Source organism: Amphiura filiformis, chromosome 2 (genome assembly GCF_039555335.1).
Source record: "Amphiura filiformis chromosome 2, Afil_fr2py, whole genome shotgun sequence".
NCBI classification, from domain to species: domain Eukaryota; kingdom Metazoa; phylum Echinodermata; class Ophiuroidea; order Amphilepidida; family Amphiuridae; genus Amphiura; species Amphiura filiformis.
Window position 1 is genome coordinate 2,737,120 of NC_092629.1, and position 24,534 is coordinate 2,761,653.

A 24,534-nucleotide genomic window follows, 5' to 3' on the forward strand; every position below is an offset into this window, starting at 1 on the left:
ATAATCAGAGAGAGTAGCGAATTATATCTCAAATAAAGTGTAAAGCCTATGCATGAATTTCAGTCACCAAAAAAGTCGCATTTTTATAATTATCGAGAAAATAGGTCCGCGAAATAGTCTTGAGCATATCAAAAACAGTGAGGGCGCTGTTTAGTGCCTCGTACCTGGAAAACGAGGTGGAACTTCAGGCTGCCCATACATTGAAACATATGTTAAACTTTCATCGATTTGCAATCGACTGGTTGTCATAAAATATCTCAAAAGGTGCCCAAAAGGCCTCAAAACGAGCAAAGACCAGATTTTTTACACATATTTCAAGGGGGATTAAGCCTATGAGAAACTGAATATAGAACTTTCAACTGCAGATATTGTAAATATAATCCAAATATTATTATAATAATGTCAATTTTAGTTGTATGCAGCTATTCATGACAAGTCAATATCAAAGTACGGTTTATTATTAGTTCATCATGAACACCATCAGTGTTGCAAGAATGCGTTTAACTTTTTACAGATGTAGTACATTTTTTGCCAAAAAATGGCAACACTTACATGCGGAATGGCAACTCTGCTATTTTTTATATAAATACATTATACAAACTACACTAAACTATTGTACACGATAATAGTACAATTTTATACAAGTATTCTATGCGAGAACCAGCTTTATTATGCACCTAAATCCATTTACAAAATTGAAAGTATGCAACATTTTCTGGCAACACCCCGTTTACCACATGATTTTCCCAAACTAATTTGTTCCATTTTCAATGTAACAATGTCCCATCAAGTCAACCCTAAAATGACAAATCAAATGAAGCGTTACCATACGGATTATGAAGCCCAGAAGTTAGGCCTAAATGGAAATATTCAAAATTATCAAAAACACCCCTATTTAAAATAAATGGTATAGCCCAATTCTGACCCCATTCAAATTTGTTATGCAATGTATTTGCTACTAAGCCTTCCATCTATATCGGAAAAATTATAAGAAAATATTGAGAAATTTTATGTGTGAGGTACAGTTACTCTAATAAAAGGGTATTTTACTGCTCGAAAGTGTGACAATTGGTTAAATAGGCTAATAATGGAAAAAATGTCCGTTACTATGGCAACAAGATATAAATTGTCAAAATAAAACCACCAGTGTTTGTATGAGACAAAGGCCTCTTACCACTCAACTTATAAGGACAATCTATTTTTGGCCGTTGCCACCCAAAAGTCGAATTTCCTGGACAATGCCTCTTAACACGGTTGTTATTTGGATAATTTTGTACAGGGAGCTTATTAAGGGATCTGGAATGAGCGTTTTGAGCGTTTTGACAGTATTTTTGTGGGACATGAGAGCACATCAGACATATCGAATTGCATTCTGAATACGAAGAATGTCTTTCTGATATCAAATAATTTTCATTTTTTTTAAATTCACGATATGATACAAATTTTATGACAAATTATTAAAATATGATATTTTTCAGATTTTTGATATATAACAGTCCTCGAAGTAAATTTTTTTAATCTAATGACATATTCTTAAAGTGTATGTATCTGGGAGGAAAAGCCGACGATCAATTGAAATCAACATTTTCAATTAATCGTCGGCTTTTCATCCCACCTACATACACTTTAAGTAAAAATCATCAGATTTATAAAGTTTACTTCGAGTACTGTTAAATATCAAAAATATCAATTTTTAATCATTTGCCATAAAATGTGTATTACATTGCGAATTTCAAAAATCAAAATTATTTGATATCAGAAGGACATTCTTCGTATTCAGAATGCAATTCGATATGTCTGATGTGCTCTAATGTCCCACAATAAATACTGTCCAAACGTTCATACCCCACCCCTTAAGGTTAGCCGAGAGTTTTTCATGCGCTTGATTTCAGAGGGGCGTAAGTTCATAACAGAAACAGCCATGGAGAAAATAAACAAGCGTACCGGGACGTAGGCCTACTTACAATAGAATAGCGATCCACGGTCAAGACATGAAAAGGCTATATGAAACTTGGCTTGCTCGTGCCCGGAGCTCGTGAGTGGGGTGGGGGTGGGGGTGGGGGTGTCATGAGGGGCGGCATGCCGGGTCGGATGCCGGGGGGCACAAGCCGTTTTCGGCAATTTTCATAAGGATTTTATACATTTTAAAATTGATTGGGGGCACTTCGTCAAGCTACGACCTGGAAAATGTGTTGATTTTGAATTTATAGCCTTGATATCTTTGATGAAATAAATCAATGCTGTTATTCCCCTGATTACAATGTAATAGGGTACAACAATAACATTAACAACAATATCAAAAGGCAATTATTGCAAATCAAATTTGGGAAGAATATTCAACAAGACAGACTTAACAGGCCTACAAATTTCTGAATTAGGCCTATATAAGGTGAAAAACAATCAATCACGTCTATCACGATTCACTGCAGTCAGCGAATCAATCAAATAAAACTAAAACGAAAGGAGCAAGAAATAATAAAGAAATACGGTAATGAAAAAGAGAAAGAAAGAGAGAGAAAGAAAAAGAAAAAAGAAATGAAAAAAAAAAGAAATGTAAAAAGAAAAGGAGAAAGAAAAGAGGAAAGAAAGGAAGTAAAAATGAGAAAAGAGAAAAAAGAAGGAAAATTCAGCCATACGGGGACTCGAACCCACAAAAATGTTTCATAAGAGATTCCCAGTCCAACGCTCTATCCACTCGGCCATACATCAGCTTACGAAATTAATAGTTCTCGAAGCGGATATATAAATATAATTGGATGCAATTACGTGATTACAATCGCGTCCGCACAATGGCTCTTAGAATAAACACACATGTCGGAGCTGAAATTTTGAACGAACTGATGGAGGAAAAACCTCGTTTTTGCAATACTAGCTTCAATTTGGAGTGAAAATCAAATGGGATATCAATTGGCAGAATGTTGAGAAATAATGTAGGTATTCAGATGTCTAAATTAACGTCCCGTAATCAAGATATCGATAATTTCACAAAACAGTTTTTTCTCAGGCAAGATTCTCGAAAATGTTCCCCAAAAACGGGCTTTTAAAATTTAATCGGTACTGTATTTGGTTCTTCCCCATGGCAACATTATTTCTTTAATCGATTTGTAGTACAATGCAAAAAAGAATAAAACAATCAATCGACGTGGTTTTATACGGGGCGCATATTTGAAAAAAACGTCATGGAACGTCATGTTTTTGATCTTGTTAACATGGTGCGTAAAACGGCTTTAAACGAAGGATTTTCAAATTTATTCAAAAATTTTGTATAAACACACAAGAAAAATGTTAAGCTACATCCAATGCACCAACATTTCACTTGCTGCGATATTTAATTACTGAGAAAACTCTGTTTTAGAGAACAACTTTATACGTCTTTTATACGTTTTTTATACGTCTCTTTGTGTAACCTTAAGGGAAGTCACTAATTCGGTCAACTTTGTCATTTCATTTGGTATCACACAGTAATAGTGTGTATTCTTGTCAGCAGTTATATTAAAATATATTACTATTTTTTGTCAATCTTTCAAATCTCTTACCCTTGCACACTTAAACTCACCTATTTCATCAGTATATTCATAAAGCTGCATGTGAAATCCCCTTCCTGGAGAAGCATCTCTGCCAACCTCAAAAGTGATCACTATCATATCAGTTCCATTAGGTGATATCATATCACGGGGGAGACTATTTCCTGTTAGAGCCACTTCTCTACTATTTGCCTCATCACGTTCAAAATATAAGAAAGCATCATGTGTATCCAAGTCGAAATCCACAAAGTGGATGTAGATGCTGCTTCTAGCTCCAGACCCTTGAAATTCTCCCAACCCAGCTGAGGTGGTAACAAACCACTGACAGATGATATCGCTCTCATAATTTATGATGTAATTGGATGGGTAGTTTCTAGAGGTTAGGTTGAATACTCTGCCATTATCTGGTAGAGTTATGTTAGCATCAATTCCACAATCTGCAAAATAAAAATGATTGTGTTGAAGCATTTATATCATGCGGTATTCTATTATATCCATTTTTCTGAAACAATCACAATTTTTACGGCTGAATACACGTCTTGTGAATATAGTGGGGTCTCAAACAAAATGTGATAAATTGACCATTATTCTGAAGGCTGCAATCACAAATCTTCACAATCTGGGATCTAATACAAACCTCCAAGATGCCAACACCACCACAGAGCCATGGAAACGACTAGGCACAGAATATAGGAGTAGAGAGAATTGAATGACTTGACATCAACCCAGATCCTCAAACCGATTGAACCACAATCGATGATCTGCGACGAATCCTGGTTGACGAATGGAATGCCATCTCACATGCACAGCATCGTGTGACCAGGCTGGTGGTGAACAGCTTGAGCAGGAGGTGCCAGGTTGTTGGTGCTGCGCATGGTTTTGCCGCTATTGAGGTTAGTGATTATTGTTTTGAGACAAAAAGCAACCTTTCTAGGCATTGTTGACATGGAGCCTTCAGGAATGAAAGATTCTCACTATGAAGACCTAACTTTTGACACGGTTTGTATATTTGAAGTTGAAGGTGCAAAATTATAGCCATACGCATGATAAGGCACCCTGATTTACCGCCGCGTTCAGGAACTCCTCATTACGAAACTTGTAAACAACCCGTGCCCGAGTCTGATTGACTGATGACGTCAGACGCAAACTATTCTTTATAATGCTGACTTGTAGCTGCATCTCTATGAGTAATATCATCACCATCACACACACACACACCCACATCACCACCACCACCACCACCACACACCCACCACACCACCATCCCCTACCACCATTCCCTCCCACCGCCCCCCACACACACACACACCCCCACACACCCCTCCCCCCCCCCACACACACCGACATACAGGCATCAAAAAAAAACCATGTATACTTCATAAGACATATTCTTAATACAAATTAACAGAGCAAAGCTTACAGTCACAGTTTATCTCATCTTCTCCATAGCGACAATTCCGTATAAAATCACACTCCGGGTTTCCTGGTATGCAAGATCCCTCTAAACATTGAAACTCACCAGGATCACATGGTTGTACAGCTGTAAATGAACAAGTCGAAATGAAGAAATATCTTTACACTAAGGTAAGAGGAATTTATTTTCTTGACTCAAAAAGAAAATAAATGAGTGCTATGGAAAGATACGTTTGTTCTTCACATTAATTTATTTCTTATTCTTAGTCAGTGGGAGTGGTCTAGTTCGTAGACTCATAATCTGATTGGACAATCGCATGATTTCGGGTGCCGTCTATCAGGCCGTAGACGATCCCACTTCATCATTAGTGTTGATAACGCATAACACGCTTGTAGAGGTGCGCATATGTATCACGTTGTGTTCGTAGACTAGTGCGAAATACTCGCACGCGCTAGCAGTACGCGCAACAGAATACGTGAAGTTGTAAACAGGTTTCGTACACTTTATAATAAGGTGAGTTTTTATGACTGTAACTTAAGCTGAATTTATACTCGATCGCTTTTGCAGAAAAGCGATTTTCACGCATGCTCAGTGTTTACTTACATTTCCAGAGCGTCAAGCCGATCAATCGATTCAAATCGCCGAGGCAAAAACGACAAAAACTTCCCAGCGATATCGCTTGACACGTGAATGCGTCAACCAATCATATACAACCATCTGGATCTATTATTTTGCTAATTAATTTACCTTTCTCGATTATTAATTTTTGGTGATGAATTAATTCAAAGCAATAATTATTGACAGCAACTGATGTTTTAAAAATGTATTTTGTGGCATTTAGAATAAATGCAAAAGCGACGAGCGATGCATCGCAAAATTCGGCGATTGCCCATCGCTTTTCAAAAGCGTTCAATCGCAATCGCTCGACGATCGAGTATAAATTCAGCTTAAGTTTCTGTTTTAAAAAGTAGTTTACAGTTATTAAAATAATATTTTACTATCCTCTACCTAAATTTATGATAGACTACAGGCAGGTCCAATATTTTATCGTAGCGCCGGCATCCATCTGCCGTCTATCACACGGTACAGGATAGTAAAACAAAATTACTATCGTTTATTCTCTAACTTGTTATAAATCACAATGCAACTTTATTCCTTCCATGTAATTAACAACAGAACAGAGCATTTCAATTTAACATTTCCTTCCGACACACCAATAATAGCATTCGCATATGTTGTGTATGGTTTGTGGGAGTGTTTGCGTTGGCAATTCCGTCAAACATTGACTTAAATCTTGATACGCACCGATAACAGCAAACACACACCAGAGAGTTGTGAAAAACGTAAAATGCATTTAAGACCATTCCTCGTTTGCTGGTATATATACGTTCACGTCTCAGGTGAATTGTTAAACTTTTAACGGCTTGAGGGTTTGGAGACGACGGTCTTTAGTAGTGTGTGGGGGAGGAGCGGCGTTGTTGCTTGCCGGCAAACACGAACGTTAACATAAAACTTTACATTCCATCCGTTGACATTACTTCTACAGGGGACATCCTCGTTTTGTAATTGACTGCAAACCGCCTAAAAATGCCTTTGAGCGTGCGTCCTCTATTGTTGATATGTTAAAATCCAAATATAATTATATATAACTTGTGTAAAACGGGTCAACGTCCCCGCTTATGCGTCGAAAATCAGAATAAATACGTCCTCGTTCATCGGTTTAGTACAGAGTCCTCGTTTGCCGACGAATATATGTATAGTTTGATCAGCTCGTAATCGGCAGGAATATCACCACGCCGCAATGTAGACCCATGTTAAGAGTGATAATTAGGTAACCTATTTGGTCTATATTGTGCGTGTTAAAGAAAATGCACAATGTGTATGACTTGGATGAATAATTCGTGATGCTACTGTCGAAATGTCATAAGACAATTCTCGAAATAAAATATATAGATATTAATCCGCGATGTTATAAGGTCCGCCGATTACGAGCTCATCAAAGTATACAGGGTGTGTGTAGGTGCATGAATTTTCTTGATGACAGGCATGAGAATTATCATCCATGAAAAAACCTTAAAAGTTTGAACAAGCCTGACGAAGCGCGTGAAATGATGTTAAAAAGGCCAAAAGCGGGCTAAAATTAAAGGAAAGTACGGAAATTTGGACCACAAAAAAGCAGGAAATCCTGTAAAAGCAGGAAAATTATCATGCCTGTGATGAGTATTGCTTACTGCAATTTGCAAGAATGGTCTCATCACTTCCATCCTGACAGTCCAAGAAGCCATCACAAATCATTGACTCATCAATCACTTCAAGTTGATTTCCAGGACACACTACCAAATCTGAGAATGACAAGCAAGAGTACAACATTGACGGAATAAATTGTAATATTAACATAATAATAATAATGATAATAATAATAATAATAATAATAATAATAATAATAATAATAATAATAATAATAATAATAATAATAATAATAATAATAATTACCTTCTGCATTTATATTTGTCAAACAAATATGAAAGCCGCGGTATGTTATACTTTGATCTGTATAGAATTCAAAATGGAGGGCGCTTCCATCAGCTGGGGACAAGACATCCAAATCAGGTAGGGAATTGCCAGTAAATCCTAAAAGTCTTCCATTCTGTGCAGTTCCGATGTATAAGTTGTCAAAGCCCGTTTCTGTATAGAAGTCTATGAACTGCGCCAGTATTCTGCCACCCTCTTGACACTGCACGGTCCAGAAGCACTGCATGTTACTCATGTAATTATTAGGGTAGCCATAAGACGTCAAATTGACCTTAGTATCTCTTGGTATTATGATCTCAGACTCTGGACAAACTGCATTAATGACAATGAAAAGAAACATAAATAACAAACAACTACAGAAATGTCCCTAAACTTATTCCATGACCAAATATGTAACCAAAGAACCACACAAGTTTACCACATTTAATCCTAACATCAGTCTACTGTTAATGGATGACTGGCGGGAAGTTATGTCACTTCCGGTAGCAATGTTAGTCTTGCTAGCAGTCTTCAAAAGTAGATTATACACGTGACTTAGATTGTAGATCCCCTCGTCTCTGTTTGAGGAGTAAAGAACAGAGACGATGAGATCTGCAATCTAAGCAACGTATATGATCCACTTTTGAAAACTGCTAGCAAAGCTCACATCGCTACGGAAGTGACACAATTTCCTGTCAGTCATCAGCTGTTGGATCATCACTACAACACCAAGCTTTGATAAAGACAGTGGTTCACTGACGAAACTGTCAGCAAGAAAAAACTATTACGTTTTCTTCAAACTTATATTTAATTTTAAAACTGTTTCATCCCCCCTTAAATAATACACATTTTTGTATGTCGTGTGAAGAAGTTACGGTACTAACTTTTACTTAATACATTATCTGCTACAGTATCCTATAAGCTTCCAGTATGTAATTCGGCAGTGCCATTGATCGGCTGCAAATGTTTTTGACACTACACTTACCACAATCCAGTGGTTCATCACTTCTATCACTACACTGATAAATGCCATCACATATTATCATATCCTCACTACTCAGAATCTCCCATCCGTTGTCACATAATACATAATCTGAAGAGGTTAAAATAACAATTTCTATATGTTTCTATAGTATCACACAGTAATAAAATACGCACAAGAAGTAACCCAGCTGTTAAAAATACGCCTATAGCTTCAGAACTAATAATTGTTTTCACAATATTTTAACATAAAAAGAAGGATAATTTATTTACGGGCATTTTGATACCTAATTTGTCCAATTTTGTTCAATATTAACAATACAGCCGTGTTTTGAAACAAAGATACCCGAATTAAAAAAAGTTGCAGCTATCGGTATTGCTTTGAAGTAAAGCGCGAAGATAATGATGTGCTTTACGTGCTACATTGTTTGCGTAATAACCATTGATCGCTGTAAACTGCAACTTTTAAATTCGGGTATTTTTCTTTAAAAGCACTACTGCGTTGTTAATGTTGAACGACATTTGACAAATGGGGTATCAAAATGCGCGTATATATCCTTCTCTCTATGTTGAAATATTGTGAAAACAATAATTAGTTCTGAAGCTAGAGGCGTATTTATAACAGCTGCGTTACTTTTTGTGCAGACTTTAGTTTTTTTAGTATTTTTGTAAGCAATTACATTTAGAATAGAGTATTATTAGTATATTTTGCTAGGAAGCTCACAATTTCATTCCTTTTCATTCATGCACACTTCTACTCACCCATTTCATCAGTATATTCAGAAAGCTCCACGTAAAATCCCCTAGAAGCATCTCTGCCAACCTCAAATGTGATCACTATCATATCAGATCCATTAGGTGATATCATATCAAGAGGAAGACTACTTCCTGTTAGTGCCACTTCTCTCCAATTTGCCTCATCACGTCCAAAATATAAGAAAGCACCATATGTATCCAAGGAGAAATCCACAAAGTGGATGTAGATGCTGCTTCTAGCTCCAGACCCTTGAAATTCTCCCAACCCAGCTGAGGTGGTAACAAACCACTGACAGATGATATCACTCTCAGAATTTATGATGTAATTGGATGGGTAGTTTTTAGATGTTAGGTTGAATACCATGCCATTATCAGGTAAAGTAATGTTTGGCTCAATTCCACAATAATCTTCAACATGAAACCATTGCATTAAATGAAAATTAACAAATAAACTTGTTTAACAACGTGTTCTTGTGTGATATTCTATTTTGGGACCAACTAGCAGTGTTTGGATTTAGAATTACTTGCTTTTTTATCTTTCAAAAAATCTATACTTTTGTATGTCGTGGATGACCTTTACTTAATGCTCTGCGTGCTAGTCATGCGCTTCAACGGAAAAAGTTGAAGTTTTGAAATATTTTCTCAAAATATCAAGAGCTATCTTAAAAACTACTGAATCAATACTAGGCTTGTTTGTACTCATTTTAATGCATTTTTCATGATGATTCCAAATATGGTCATGAAAATTTACATTTCTGAAATTTTTGAATTACAAAAACAAATTGAAACTTGTCGTCTGCAGTCGACTCCCGCGTGAAGAGAGTTAATGCATTCACTAGCAGAAATTGTTTTGTGAATAATCCGTGACCAGTTGAATATGCTGTGAAAAAAACAGTGTTGGATTACAGATTTTCCACGCGATCACGGATTTTTGTCTCCTAGTGATTTCTGATTTCTGGTTTCTTCTTGCGTCGGCAAAAGTATTAAAATATACGCCTTGTAAACGTAATTTTGCTTGACACTCTATACTTACCGCAATTTAGTGGTTCATCACTCCTGTCAAGACATTGATATATGCCATCACATACCAAATCCTCGCTACCCAAAATCTCCCAATCATTGTCACATAATACATTCTCTGAAGAGGTTAAAAACAAAGGTTTTATATTAAATTTCACAAACCAACATTTTCCTGAGCAGTGAGTATAGCGCCCGGTATAGCATCTAATTTTCTTCAGCCATTAGCATAACGTTATTCATCAAGAAGCTTGACTAACATGGGGCCCTGCTATATATTTACAATTTTTTGAAGCAACAATCATCAAACTTATAGGGATAGATCTGTGGGTATAGTTAGGGTTTGGATTATAGTTATGTTTCACAGATTGAGGCCAAAATAGGTTGCTAATGTGACCCACAGAGTCACAGACAACGTACTCGTATATAAGGACTAACTGTAGCCAGTGATGTAGAGGGGGGGGCGAAAAGGTATATTTTATCGCCGCTTCATCAACAGTCCGAAAAGTCTCACCAATTTTTTTTTCTATGGTTAAAATACTGAAGAACAAAAACAAACAAACAAACAAAAAACGATTTTGATGTATTATAGTTCCATTGGTTTCACAATTTTCAATAATTCTTTTTCCGCCCTTCTTCTGCCGCCCCTTCGTTTTTGCCGCCCCCTGCTTTTATCCCGGGGGCCCACACCCACAAAGCCCCCTCCATAAAAATATATATTTCTATTGACAAAAAATACTGACCTTTCACACTTCCACCTACCTGTTTCATCCGTATATGCAGAAAGCTCCATGTAAAATCCCCTTCCTGGAGAAGAAAATCTGTTAACCTCAAAAGTGATCACTATCATATCAGTTCCATTAGGCGATATCATATCACGGGGCAGACTATTTCCTGTTAGAGCCACTTCTCTCCAATTTGCCTCATCACGTCCAAAATATAAGTAAGCATAATTTGTATACAAGTCGAAATCCACAAAGTGGATGAAGATGCTGCTTCTAGGTTCAGACCCCTGAAACTGTCTCGACCCAGCTGAGGTAGTGACAAACCACTGACAGATGATATCTTTCTGATAAGTCGTGATGTAATTGGATGGGTAGTTTCTAGAGGTTAGGTTGAATACCATGCCATTATCTGGTAAAGTTATGTTAGGCTCAATTCCACAATAATCTTTAAAATGAAATAATTGTATGAAATGAAAATGAGTCATTCATATCACATAATAGATAGAGTAACTGTTTCTGTTGAGTCTGAATTTATTCACATGCTCCCTTTGTAATATTTTCTATAATGCTGCCTTAATCCTTGCTTTAACACCTTTAAAGTAGCTACGCAATGCGCCACAAGATGGAGCCAACGGAAGGGGCATATAGTGACAAGAAACAAACAATCAAAATTAAAGTTTGATGAACGAACTTTGACCTATATTAAATTCATTGTTTTAGGGTCGCGAAAAGGTTTAGTGATAGATATTTAGCTTGAAGTAGGTGTTTATATAAATGATATAGAATAACCGCGACCAATTTACATGAATACGGGTAAAAACCCGTCTACAAGCATATATAGTGTTAATTCGAAGCAAGCGTTAATATACCAATACAATAGATCGGTCTTAAAATAATACTTGTTTGTATATGCTTGGATCCGTAATGTATTTGCTCAAACTCCATAATGGCGACTGGATTAATGTAGCTTTCATCAGAAGCACACTATATGCTTGTAGACGGGGTTTTACGGTATAACATGAAATTTACTCATTTTACTATTTAGTATTTTTCATGAGTTTCAATTGACCACTGTGTCTTCCATTGTAATTACACTTGGCCGTACATAATTATACATGCCAACGTTGACAAACACTGTTGCCTTTTTACCAGTGTCAAATGTACCATACACTTCGAAACGTAATGTAGGGAGTTCATTTGAATCATATCAACACACATAATCTATTTAAAAAAAATCTTGGTCAAAAGTTTCAACGCTATCTACTTTTAAAAAACATCTGTAAATGAGCAATGCGCTGTTTTTTGTTGTTGTTGTTTTGTTTTGTTTTGTTTTTTTGTTTTTTGGTGTTTTTTTCTTTATTTCTTTTGTGTTATAACCCACTTTTCCATTTAAAAAAAAGCAAAACTAAAACGCAACACAAAAAAATCTTCGGAACATGAAAAAAAAATATTACGCTAAAATTCATACAAAAAGCTTGTTTGTCTTTCTAACAAATCTATCTTACTTGGTCAGTATTCAAAAGGCATATATGAAAAAAAAAATGAAAAAAATAACGCTTCTAGAAGTAAGGAAAAACAAAAAGATCAAATTTTTGGAAGAGATTTTTTTAAATTTGGTTCAAAAAATGGGTCACAACGTGTCTTTTGTGTGATTTTCTACAAAATGATTGTTATAGCACCATTTAGCAATGTTTATATTTAGATACATTATTGACTCTTTAAATTTCCAAAAATATATACTTTTGTATTTCGTGCAAAGAAGTTACGTGACCGTTATATACTTCGGCAGCAGTGTTAAGCCTACCCATTTGGCAGACAGTGAACATGTACTGTACGCATTATTAAAATACAATGAATTTAGAATTCTGCTTGACACTTTATGAGATTCTATACTTACCGCAATCTAGTGGTTCATCACTCCTATCACTACATTGAAATATGCCATCACATATCAAATCCTCGCTACCCAAAATCTCCCATCCATTGTCACATAATACATTCTCTGAAGAGGTAGAAAGGGTTTATGTTAAACTTCACCAAACAACATTTTCTTCAGCGCTGAGTGTCTCATTTTCACCATGCCATTAGCACATTTGTATTTATATTACATATATCTACGGTAGACCGATTCACAGTAGCACCATATTTTTCCGGGGCACTGAGGGAGGGGAAGTGAATTTCAACGGGGGTCAAAAGTTATGAAATTTCCACACAACTAAATTGAAAATTGTAAATTTAGTTGTTGTTTTTTTTGGGGGGCAACTGGGGAATCTCTGACTGGGAACATTTGCTCCCAATGCATGGGCCCTGTTATACATTTATAAATCTTTAACAGCAACAATAATCTAACATAGTATAGATATTAGAAAACATGAATAAGCAATATAAATAGAACATATAAAGTCACAAAACACATTCAAAATTTCAAACACCAAACACCATTTTTACCAAGTTAAATTGAAAACCCCGTTGGAAAAACGGCGCAAGTGCCGTTTTGGCGAAATTGAATTAAAATGTTTGCAACTATACTTGTCCTCAGAGGGATTCACTCAATGAAATTTAACTTTCATTCTCACTTATGTCAAAGGTCAACTTTTCATTACTGCTCCAAGTCATATCATCTTTCGTATATAAGTGTGTAATAGTAAGTGTGCTTAGAAATGATCAAAGATGATTCTGATCTTGAAGTACTTCATAGCTCCATCGCGAACATCAGGTGCATAGTTAAAATAAATTCATCATCGGGAAATTGGCATGTACACACAGAGAAATTTATTATTTATGTGAAATGTCAATTTACTTAATTAAAATGTTACATAATTCCATAATTTCATAGTTCTGAGGTCAATTTTATAGGTTCTATACTTACGTAACGTTATGTAAATATTTTTCTGTGTGTACAATGTTCATAAACATTGAAAATTTACTGTATCTGAGCTATAATCATTGAAATCCTTACTGATTTTGATCATTTTAGAACATTTTAATCAATGTTGTTGCACAGGTGCATTTAAAAGGCAACATTGTATACAGTTTTATTATTTAGACAAATTGCGTAAACAATACTATTTCAATAGTGTTTATTCTTGTGGAATATTACGCCATAATAAAGTACTATTTTATGCCACTCTCTCAATTCTGAATTGCATGCCCTTCATTCCTTGTCAACGTTATAATATTTTGCAGTAAACCTTTGACGAGCGCGTGCTACCGTGATGTTGCAAAGTTGGAGCTTACCATAGGCGTAGATCCCCAATATTTTCCAGGGGAGATGTTCCATACAATCACCCCCCCCCATGTTGACGTCTGAATATGGGTTTCTGACCAAATTAACCTCGTATTTGCACATTTTAGCCCCAAAAGCAAATTTTGGCGCGCATTTATTCCACTTTTGCTCAGTTTAGCTTCAAAATAGCAAATTTGTCGCGCCCTTCGCGCGCATTTGCACCATGAACTTATTCTGTCGCCAAAAGGTGCTGGCTTCACTATACTTTAAGATTTTTTTCCAACCCCATCCTCACAATGTCAAAAAGAAATCTACGCCACATGGAGCTCATAACCTGTACGGCACAAAGTTCATTCATGTATTTCCATTCGGCATCAGCAGATCACCCCAGCAGCCAATCAGAGGCAAGTGCGTTTCAATACTTGATGTACGCTTAAAATACGCTCTCGTCTAAGGGTTACTATAAAATATTATAGATACTTCTTTTGACAAAAAAGATTGATCTTTCACACTTCAACTCACCTATTTCATCAGTATATTCAGAAAGCTCCATGTAAAATCCCCTTCGTGGAAGAGCATATATGCCAACCTCAAAAGTGATCACTATCATATCAGATCCATTAGGTGATATCATATCAAGAGGAAGGCTACTTCCTGTCAGTGTCACTTCTCTCCAATTTGCCTCATCACGTCCAAAATATAAGAAAGCATCATATGTATCCAAGACGTAATCTACAAAGTGGATGTAGATGCTGCTTCTAGCTCCAGACCCTTGAAATTCTCCCAACCCAGCTGAGGTGGTAACAAACCACTGACAGATGATATCACTCTCAGAATTTACGATGTAATTTGATGGGTAGTTTTTAGATGTTAGGTTGAATACTATGCCATCATCAGGTAAAGTTATGTTAGGCTTAATTCCACAAACATCTGCCAAATTCAACGTTACATAAAAATAAAAATGAACAATAAAAACTGTTGTCTTGTTTTTATTTCCCTTCTCGTTCATATCACGAAGTGAGAGGTTTAGAATTCTTTAATATATAGCTATAGTGGCAATTCCAATTGAATGAACGCAGCTTTCAATAGCGTGACGAATTTTTGCGTACACTGCGCGATGTACGCCAGCGTGTGCGACTGTGCGTGAGTAACGCGGAAGTGAATCCAACCATGCCAACGCACTCGTGATTGCATAGCATTGTATCCAAGGTCGTGCGTTCGCGTTGTAGTTTGAAATACGCAATATACGATCGAGTTTGGATCGAGTGCAGCTGTTAAAAGGCTGCGTTCATTCAGTTGGAATTCTTACTATTGATTCAAGTAAAAAGGTAACTAATAGTTATGACAGTTTCTTTGGCTTTGAATCTGTTCATAAAGTTGTAGTATTTGCGCCTGTCCAGGAAACATTGCCGGGTCAGGCAGCATGTAACTCTTCCGAATTTAGCAGACTAAGCCCTAAATTGTTCACGGTGATTTTATAAAGATCGGGGAAAAGTTTACTTTTACACACATGAGCTACATATGATTTGACAATTTTGAACTGGGCGAAAAATTACAGGGAGGAAAATAATTTAAATAACAAAACATTTCTAACGGTTTTTTGAAATTTAATTTAATGCAAATTACCTCTATACCTCTATTTTAATTAAAAACGATGAAGAAATACCACTGATAATGTTATATATTTTACCTACTTCTTTACTCTAAACCAAAAACGGTCTAATAAAGGATGCTCTATTTGAAATAGTGCGTTGCATTATGGGATACCAGTACTACATCGGCTCAAAACAAACATTGCATGCTCAATATGAAAATGATGCAAACTCTTTCAAACGTAACCTGGAGTCTGCGGACGTAGTGGTAAACCCTCAATACATTTACAGTGGACGTCTTTGAGGATCACTGTCACCCCGCCCCCTCAACTTCAAATCCAGGATACGCCCCTGGGGGAGGCGTGGGTGTATGCATGAGTTTTCATGCATGCGTATAGCTTACTGCAATTTGCAAGAATGTCCTCATCACTTCCATCCTGACAGTCAAAGAAGCCATCACAAACCATTGACTCATCAATCACTTCAAGCTGATTTCCAGGACACACTACCAAGTCTGAGAATGACAAACAAGTTTACAACTTTAATATTAACTGACATAAAAAGAATTATCATATCAAAATGAAATTTTACCGAAATGTTATACTATATAAGAAAATAATTACAGTAACACGATAGTGCTAGTAACAATAATAATAATAATGAATCAAAGTTTAAAGCGATATTCTAAAGGGTAAAACCCCGGGAAAACCCCGATTTAGTTGCATAAAATGTTAGAAGCGCACTGAGCTACCGTTTGGGTTCGGGCAGCCCTATTAGTAGCTAGGGTTGCAGGATGGTGGGGTGGGAGAGGGTCGGCCTTCCCAGCAATAAGGACGTGTCCCCTAGTGCCGTACGGGACATATTGAAACAGGTATAGGGTGTCCCAAAAAAAAGAGGCCCCACATTGCACCCTCTTTTTCTCCTATTTCTGAAAAGTTGATCAAATATATTTTGACATATAAAGAAACCTTAAATCGTTAGCTTTAATAAACCAACACAATTATTTCAATCGGCTCAAAACTTTTGAAGATATGTCCTTTTAAAGAAATGTATCCGTTTTTCACTCTGTCCACGGAGGAGGTTTGGCTACTTCAAAGATTGAAAAGTGCATATACCATGCATGAATATAAAACATTCCTCGATGATAACTTTATAAAATAACAACTTTATTTTAGGGAATGGGCTTTACAGGTGGGCTTATGGGTTATGGAATTTGTTAAGTGTCATTCATTTGGGCGAAATTGATGTGGGATGGGACTTCTTTTGCTATACTTGCAATTACTTATGTTTTTCTCGTTTCTTGCTTTCTTTTTATTGATAACATAAGTCATTTCTCTTTTTGGAATAAAAGGTAGCCCTGAAAAGGGCTGTTTAGTTTTACTTTGGTTCTTTTGCTCTACCCTCTACCTGGTTGCCTACATGACGAATACAGGTTTCATCCCTAGTTCTCATTGCATTAATTGCGTTGCGTACCATCCTTGTGCGCCGGATACTTGCGAATGCAGCAAAAATACGGGGTTGCGAAGATGTTTGAAGCTAGCTGGTGATCCTCGCTTATAGTGAATGCTTTTCCAAGCCTAATGCTATTATCTATCCATGTCATTAACCGTGTGTTTCGTTTAAATCTTTGATGTAGCCAAACCTCATCCGTGGACAGAGTGAAAAACGGGTACATTTCTTAAAGAGGGCATATCTTCAAAAATTGTGAGCCGATTGAAAGAATTGGTTTGGTTTATTAAAGCTAACGATTTAAGGTTTCTTTACAAACCAAAATATATTTGATCAACTTTTCAGAAATAGGAGAAAAAGAGGGCGCAATGTGGGGCCTCTTTTTTTTGGGACACCCTGTATGAGAACCCCAGGGATGAGAACCACACCGGGGAACCACATATGCCTAGGCCTGAAAGTGAACTACTGCCGCCTACAATTTAATAATGTAGAAGGAGAAAATTGTGAATACTCTCAATCATCTGGGAATCATACAATGAGGGAATAAGTTCAATCTATTCAACCAGATTCACGTACCTTGGAGCAACCAACGTTGCGGCCAGTACCACTGACCGCAACTGGGTTGTGGGTTGTGATGTTAAACACCTTGAGAACCGATGACGTCACCCTGTTGGTTGCTCCAAGGTACGTGAATCTGGTTGAATAGATTGAACTTATTCCCTCATAGAAGGAAAAAGTATACTGGAATTCAGACTTGTAGTACTCGTACCCGTACCCGTACTCGTACCCGTACTCGAGTCCCAATTTCCGTACCCGTACTCGTACCCGTGGCTTCGGACCCGTACCCGTACCCGTACTCATGCCCTATTTTGACTTCGGACCCGTACCCGTACTCATGGTCAGGGACCTGAACCCGTACCCATGGGTACGGGTACTATACAGTACATGGTTACACAAATGCAGGAAAGTGAGACAAAAATAGAATACTCTCACTTCCCTGATGCATGTTAACTCCACTCATGAATCTCACTATGAGTCCTCTGATCATAAATTCATAATTAAAACAAATAGGTTACATCATGGATGGGGTTGGGTGGGGAGTAAATGGAAAGCTATAACAAGTGCCCTTAAATTTATTTTAACTTTGGTCCAGGGCCCTGAAAAAGATAAATCCAGCCCTGGCTACACAAAATGAACATGAATGCTGCACACATGTAGATCTATTCTACAATGTAACAGCCTGTGCACACTGCCACCCATGACATGTATTCTACATGTACATGTCTCATTCACACAATGACTGATCAATACAGAAAAAGACCCAGCAAACTGGGAAAACATTTCAAGATTTTTTCTTTTGTGGTGAATTTCACGTTATCATGTTAAAATATCATTATTTTAGCTTTTATTAATCATTTTGATATTTTCCATTCAAATACACTCCACTACTAATGATAATGTGACTGGTGTGGCTTTTCCGTCAGCCACATGAGCTAACAGTGTACTTCTTGTGCCAGGCTTGGGCTAGTGCATCTGAAACAAATGAATAGAGAGGTCCTTACCATACAGAAATTTGGGATTTGATAATAGATTTAAACATGGATATAATTATCCAGATGTGCATAATATTAATGGTAATAATTATAATGATTAAGCTAATGGATAATCTGTTGGATGTGTATTGTGTAGATGTGCATGAATGTACTTGGAAAATTGACAATTAATTTAATTCCAATTGATGTTTTAAGATAAATATTTTTTCCACATTGTACATGGATTGATTGGACTGGAATCGGACTGGGGTCGACTTCGAGCCTGAGTCCTATTTTTTGACCGAGCTGAGCTTAGCCTTTTAATGTTCAATTCTGAGCCGAGTCCGAGTCCAGCAAAAAGAGGACTTGAGTCCGACTCGAAAGCTACATCAATGCTAAATATACTAAAGTATGTTAAAATTAGTATTGCACAGTCTGGGTGTCCATACGATTTCGTCCATTGCTTAAAAATCAGAACTATCAGAACGTATGTTGAACATGTTTTACAATGCTTCTGATGTTTTAGTCACCATGCAGAATCCCGGTGCAGGTTACCCCTTTTAATCACTTATCGATAATATCATCCATAGCCTAAGTGTATTGAAATCCCTCACACATACGTTATAACGTCTATCTCACTTATTTTTTGATAGTGAGAATATTGTAGATTTCTGGAATTTTGATTTAGATAAGAAGCACAAAATGCGTGAATAAAAGAAGAAAGTGATAGTTGGCCCATACTTTTTAGTAGCTAGCGTATGCCTATTTAGAAATTGTTCTCAATTTTTGACAAATTGTCTAAATTCCTTACATCTGTCTTTGCAAGATTTTATGCGCGTACTTCTATAATTAGAAGAACTTATCCTACATCATTTTTATATTGACAAGCACGGTCTAGCAGAATGGACCAATCAGCGTCCTTCTACTGGGCATTTACACAAACAGCACGGAGGTCATTTCGTTTCTGTTTCGTGTCAAATGACACGAATAGGCACCATTCCAAGATTTTGACAGCGCCCCTGTCGAAATTCCAGAATTCCGACAGTTCCAGGCTTCTGACGCAGCCTGTCAAAAACTTGTAATTGTCAAAATTCCAGAATTACGACAGGGGGCGCTGTCGCAATTCTAGAAATCTGACACCGCCAAGTTTTTGACAGGCTGCGTCAGAAACCTGAACTGTCGAAATTCTAGAATTCTGACAATTCCAACTTTTTGACAGGCTGCGTCAGAATCTTGGAATTGTCAAAATTCAAGAATTTTGACATTCAAGAATTTTGACACTTCCAAGAATCTGATGCAGCAATACTCAAGAAGGCTATTCTGAAAATATAAATTATTTATAAAATTGCGGGAATTTTATGGACAATACACTTATTTGTTGGTCTCGCTATGTGTTGCAAAATTATTGTGATCAACTAATCGACCCCAATATTTTTAAACTTCAAAGCTTGATCAATAATTTTGTTTGTAAATTGTGTCCAATCCATCCCATTTTATTATATAATCCATGTTTTTCAATACAGTTTATTATCCCTGATTTTTTATCAAAGCATTACCTTCTGCATTTATATTGGTCAAACAAATATGAAAGCCACGGAATGTTACACCTGTATCTGTGTAGAATTCAAAATGGAGGGCGCTTCCATCAGCTGGTGACATAATATTCAAATCATGCGGGGAGTTGCCGGAGTATCGTAAAAGTCTTCCATTCTGTGCTGTTCCGATGTATAAGTTGTCAAAGCCCGTTTCTGTATAGAAGTCTATGAACTGCACTAGTATTCTGCCACCTTCCTGACACCGCACGGTCCAGAAGCACTGCATGTTATTCATGTAATTACCAGGGTAGCCATAAGACGTCAAATTGACCTTAGTAGTATCTCTTGGTATTATAATCTCTGGTTCTGGACAACCTGCGTCAATGAAAGAAAAATGGACAATGAAGTAAACTGAGATGAATTCATTTCATTATGTAAAGCAATAGCAACAATATTACTAAACATCTCATCATTCATCACTGTACGCCAAATATGTACACACAGACTCGCCAAATGGAACAAAAGCTTCACACAGCCGCTTCTAATGTATATTATTATTAAGATTTTGTTAACATTTTGTTAAAGATTACTCCAATTCTTGTTGTTCCCATAATATGAAGTGTGATATGTTCAAAGCCGTTATAGTCTCAAGCATTCAACATTAATTAGTGGATATACTTCGTATTGCAGCGTATTTTGAGGATATACTGGAAGTCATCTGGAACCTAAAACGCTGTTTTGTCCTATCGAAAGGTATGCCATTATTAACTAAATTAGAACATTGAGGGCGCTATTTATTTAAAGCCAAATCTGCAAGACCGGTCGGAATAAATTTTGACGTCTTCATTGGTTTAATAGCAAATTGTTCACGGATGATTATAAGTATATAAGGTCCTGTACCTGAGCCTTCTGAGCGTGCTTGAATTCAGCTGACGCCGGCAGAGTATTCAGACTTGGCGACATCCCTCATCTGAGTGTACACGAAGCACTGAACTTCCTTTTGCGCACGCTCGCACGATATTTTTTAGTACGCTAGCACACCCCTCACTTATCGTCGATCCCGTGGGCAACATACCACCTTCCGAGGTATAGTTCCTGCATTTACCTTGTACTTGTTCACAGTTTAGACCAGCGTAACCGGCAGAACAGCGGCATTGGTATTCATTAACTCCATCTTCGCATATACCTCCATTAAGGCAAGGGTCTGGGGCACAGTCGTTGATGTCTGAAATTATAATTTAGTGATGCAGAGTTTAAATTGGATATATTTATTTATACATTATATATTGCAAGTTCCAGTTACCAAACATTCAGGTCGGGCCTAGACTTGCTTCAAGTCCTTTGGCGTCCATAGTTAGTGAATGTAAAAATGTAGAAGATTTGCCACATCTTCCAAACATTTCTGTTTCAACATTTTTAAATGTCAAATCTATTTTGCTACATCGTAACATTCTATGACGTCATTCGGTCAATCATATGACGTCATCAGTGAGGAATATCCCGATTGTAGACAAGATATCGTCACAGCATTACCATCTGCTGAAGATGCTAGTCGGACTAGTGAAAACGTTCCAGGTGAGCGAAAAATAGTGTAGTGTTGAAGTTAAAACTTGAATTCAAACCATAACAGACCTAGGGTTTGCTGATGATCTTGTACTTCTCTCGGATTGACTAGATCAGGAACTTATTCTTGTTTTGTTTGGACTCAAACATCAGCTCCAAAAGACAAACTGCATGAGCTTCAATCATACAACTAACGAAGTACATCAAACAATGAACAATGACACACTTACACCAGTCAATGACTTTAAAAATGTGGGAGCTTGGATAGCAACTACCAAACATGACATTCATTTGTGAAAGGTCCAAACATGACAAGTTGTCAACAGGGAAATTTAAAAGTTGTTTACAGAGAAATACATGACAGGTAAGCCTATATGTAGAGAAGTGAATTTCTTACAATAATCAAGTAGAGCATATCAAAATAAACAATTTAAAAGTCAGCAACAACAATATAAATATATGCTTAAGCCTCTTCCACTGTTTAGACCATATTTACTTATTTTGGTTCGCGGATGAATGAAGAAAAATCTCGCTTTTCACAACTTGGTGGGAAATGATTTTGATGTTGACCTTGACTAATGCTTGGCTTCACAGGTATGCATGAAATTATGTGTCTACTTTAACTCTCTTCACGCGGGTGTTGACTGCAGACGACATGTATCAAAATGTTTTTAAAAATTCAAAAATTTCAGAAATGTAAATGTTCATGACCATATTTGGAATAAGCATGAAAAATGCATTGAAATGAGTACAAACATGCCTAGTATTGGTTCAGTAGTTCTTAATATAGCTCTTGATATTTTGAGAAAATATTTCAAAACTTTTTCCGTTGAAACGCATGACTAGCATGCAGAGCATTAACCTGTTCTGTGTTTCTATTGACAAAGTATACCATGCATACGACATGGGAAAACAGTTCAATAAGGCTAAGAACACATATCATAGAACCCAAGTTGAACTTTTCAGTTTATAAACTTAATTTGAAGGTTGCATTTATTAGTAGTTACATGAAACCATTTGGGATTTGACAACAAATAACAAAAATAAGTCACTTCTTTTAATTATATGAGAACATAATTTATTGTAAAGGCCAAACCCCGGGGGCCAAACTTGCTAGCTCAATCATAAGCCTCTAGTTTGATCTGACTGGGAATGAAATTTAAAATCTATATTCAAACAATAACAAGTGCCAAAAGACCTTATTTAGCATGTACAATAAATACACAGACTGGCACAATCTAAACATTAAACAATGGGCTAAAATATCTCACCTGTAAAAATAAATTAAAGCCCAGAGTAATTCACTATTTTTGTTTTTGTTTTTTGTGACAAGATAAGTAAACCTTTTGCACTATCGTTTTTTGTTTTTTTTTCAAAATATTTGTTTTAAACAAAATATACACCATTATGTGCAATTTTTAGATTAATAGAGTGACAAAATTGCTTTTTTCACATATTTTCTTCAATATCTCGAAAAACGAGACGAATTTAAAAAAAAAACAATACAAAAAACTTACCTAAGTTCATGTCTCTTCTTCTAACTATTTTTTTTTACTCCGAACCGATTTTTTTATCTTGTCAAGTTGTATATCTCCCGCGTACAAGGACTTTCAAAAAGTACCAAAAGCAAGTATTTTTCATTAGTGTAAAATGGACCCAAAACAAGTATTACACAGTTGTTTTCCTACCCTACGGAAGTATTTTAGTGATATGAGTCGTGATGGACACACTTAAAACCGCCGGAAGCGATCAGTCAAGAGGCCCGATGAGGAATAGCCGACAAAAAAAACCATGTTTTGAGGAGTTTTTGAGTACAATTTCCGAGAATGATTTTTGCAACTGTATGCCTGTTTGTGCGTGGTCTTGTTACTCTGCCTTTGATAAGAAATCACTACAAGTAGGGGCTACATGTGTAAATTACGGGTACAAATTAACTCAATGCAAGCTCCTCTATTGTGGCGGTTTACTTTCATGGCAACCTGATCTTCAGATGAGTTCTAAAACACATGATATCACGACCCCAAAATATCGATATGGCCTCTCTGCAACGAATTCAGAACTCTAAGGCAAATTACTATATCTGAATTTGACCATTTTCATTATTACCCTTTTGCAGGTGAAATTATGAATAAAATACTGGTTTGACCTAACGACATCTGCAATGTTCATCCTATCTCAATGACACTCATCTGTTAACTGCCAATAATACATGGATCAATAACATTTTTAAATTAAAAGTATACAGTTGCTTTACGGTATTCATAACTTACTTTGTTCACATAGCGCTCCTGTATACCCTTGCGGACACAGGCATACAAATCTACCAATTGAATCTTGACAACTCGCTCCATTCCAGCAGGGTTCGGAAGCACACTCATCAATATCTGTCAAAATAACAATGGTAAGTTATGAAATTATGTATATTGCCTTGCATAGTGAAATACTGATCATCATCATCATCATCAGTCGGCTGCGGAGCAGGCGACTACAAGCTTTCTCCAACTAATGCGATCTTGGGCAAGCGAAACAATTTTGTTTGGCTGCAGCATCCCTTCAGTATCTCCCAGGAGGTGATGGACATACTGTAAGTACAGTGTGCGTGGCCGTCCCGGTTTCCTCTTCCCATGTGGTGGAATATAAAGCGCATATTCTTTCACAGGCTCGCCATCTTCAAGACGCAGTATATGGCCAAGAAATTTGAGTTGATGA

At 36.7% G+C, this 24,534-nt stretch overlaps 1 protein-coding gene across 3 annotated transcripts in view; it reads right to left on the reverse strand.

The window, feature by feature from the left end:
• LOC140145613 (CUB and sushi domain-containing protein 1-like) overlaps positions 1 to 24,534 on the reverse strand; it is a 54,664-nt gene that overhangs the window by 19,089 nt on the left and 11,041 nt on the right. For 2 of the 3 annotated variants that reach the window (XM_072167317.1, XM_072167309.1), the window contains exons 9-22: positions 24,096 to 24,209; positions 21,368 to 21,487; positions 20,284 to 20,637; positions 16,150 to 16,260; positions 14,677 to 15,084; positions 12,826 to 12,930; positions 10,966 to 11,373; positions 10,220 to 10,324; positions 9,193 to 9,594; positions 8,435 to 8,542; positions 7,432 to 7,782; positions 7,170 to 7,280; positions 4,945 to 5,064; positions 3,557 to 3,961 (exon numbers count right to left, since the gene is read on the reverse strand). In XM_072167317.1, the coding sequence (XP_072023418.1) occupies positions 3,557 to 3,961; positions 4,945 to 5,064; positions 7,170 to 7,280; positions 7,432 to 7,782; positions 8,435 to 8,542; positions 9,193 to 9,594; positions 10,220 to 10,324; positions 10,966 to 11,373; positions 12,826 to 12,930; positions 14,677 to 15,084; positions 16,150 to 16,260; positions 20,284 to 20,637; positions 21,368 to 21,487; positions 24,096 to 24,209 (3,222 nt within the window). The remainder of the gene's footprint in view (positions 1 to 3,556; positions 3,962 to 4,944; positions 5,065 to 7,169; positions 7,281 to 7,431; positions 7,783 to 8,434; positions 8,543 to 9,192; positions 9,595 to 10,219; positions 10,325 to 10,965; positions 11,374 to 12,825; positions 12,931 to 14,676; positions 15,085 to 16,149; positions 16,261 to 20,283; positions 20,638 to 21,367; positions 21,488 to 24,095; positions 24,210 to 24,534) is intronic. The other variant, XM_072167324.1, reaches the window with a different exon arrangement.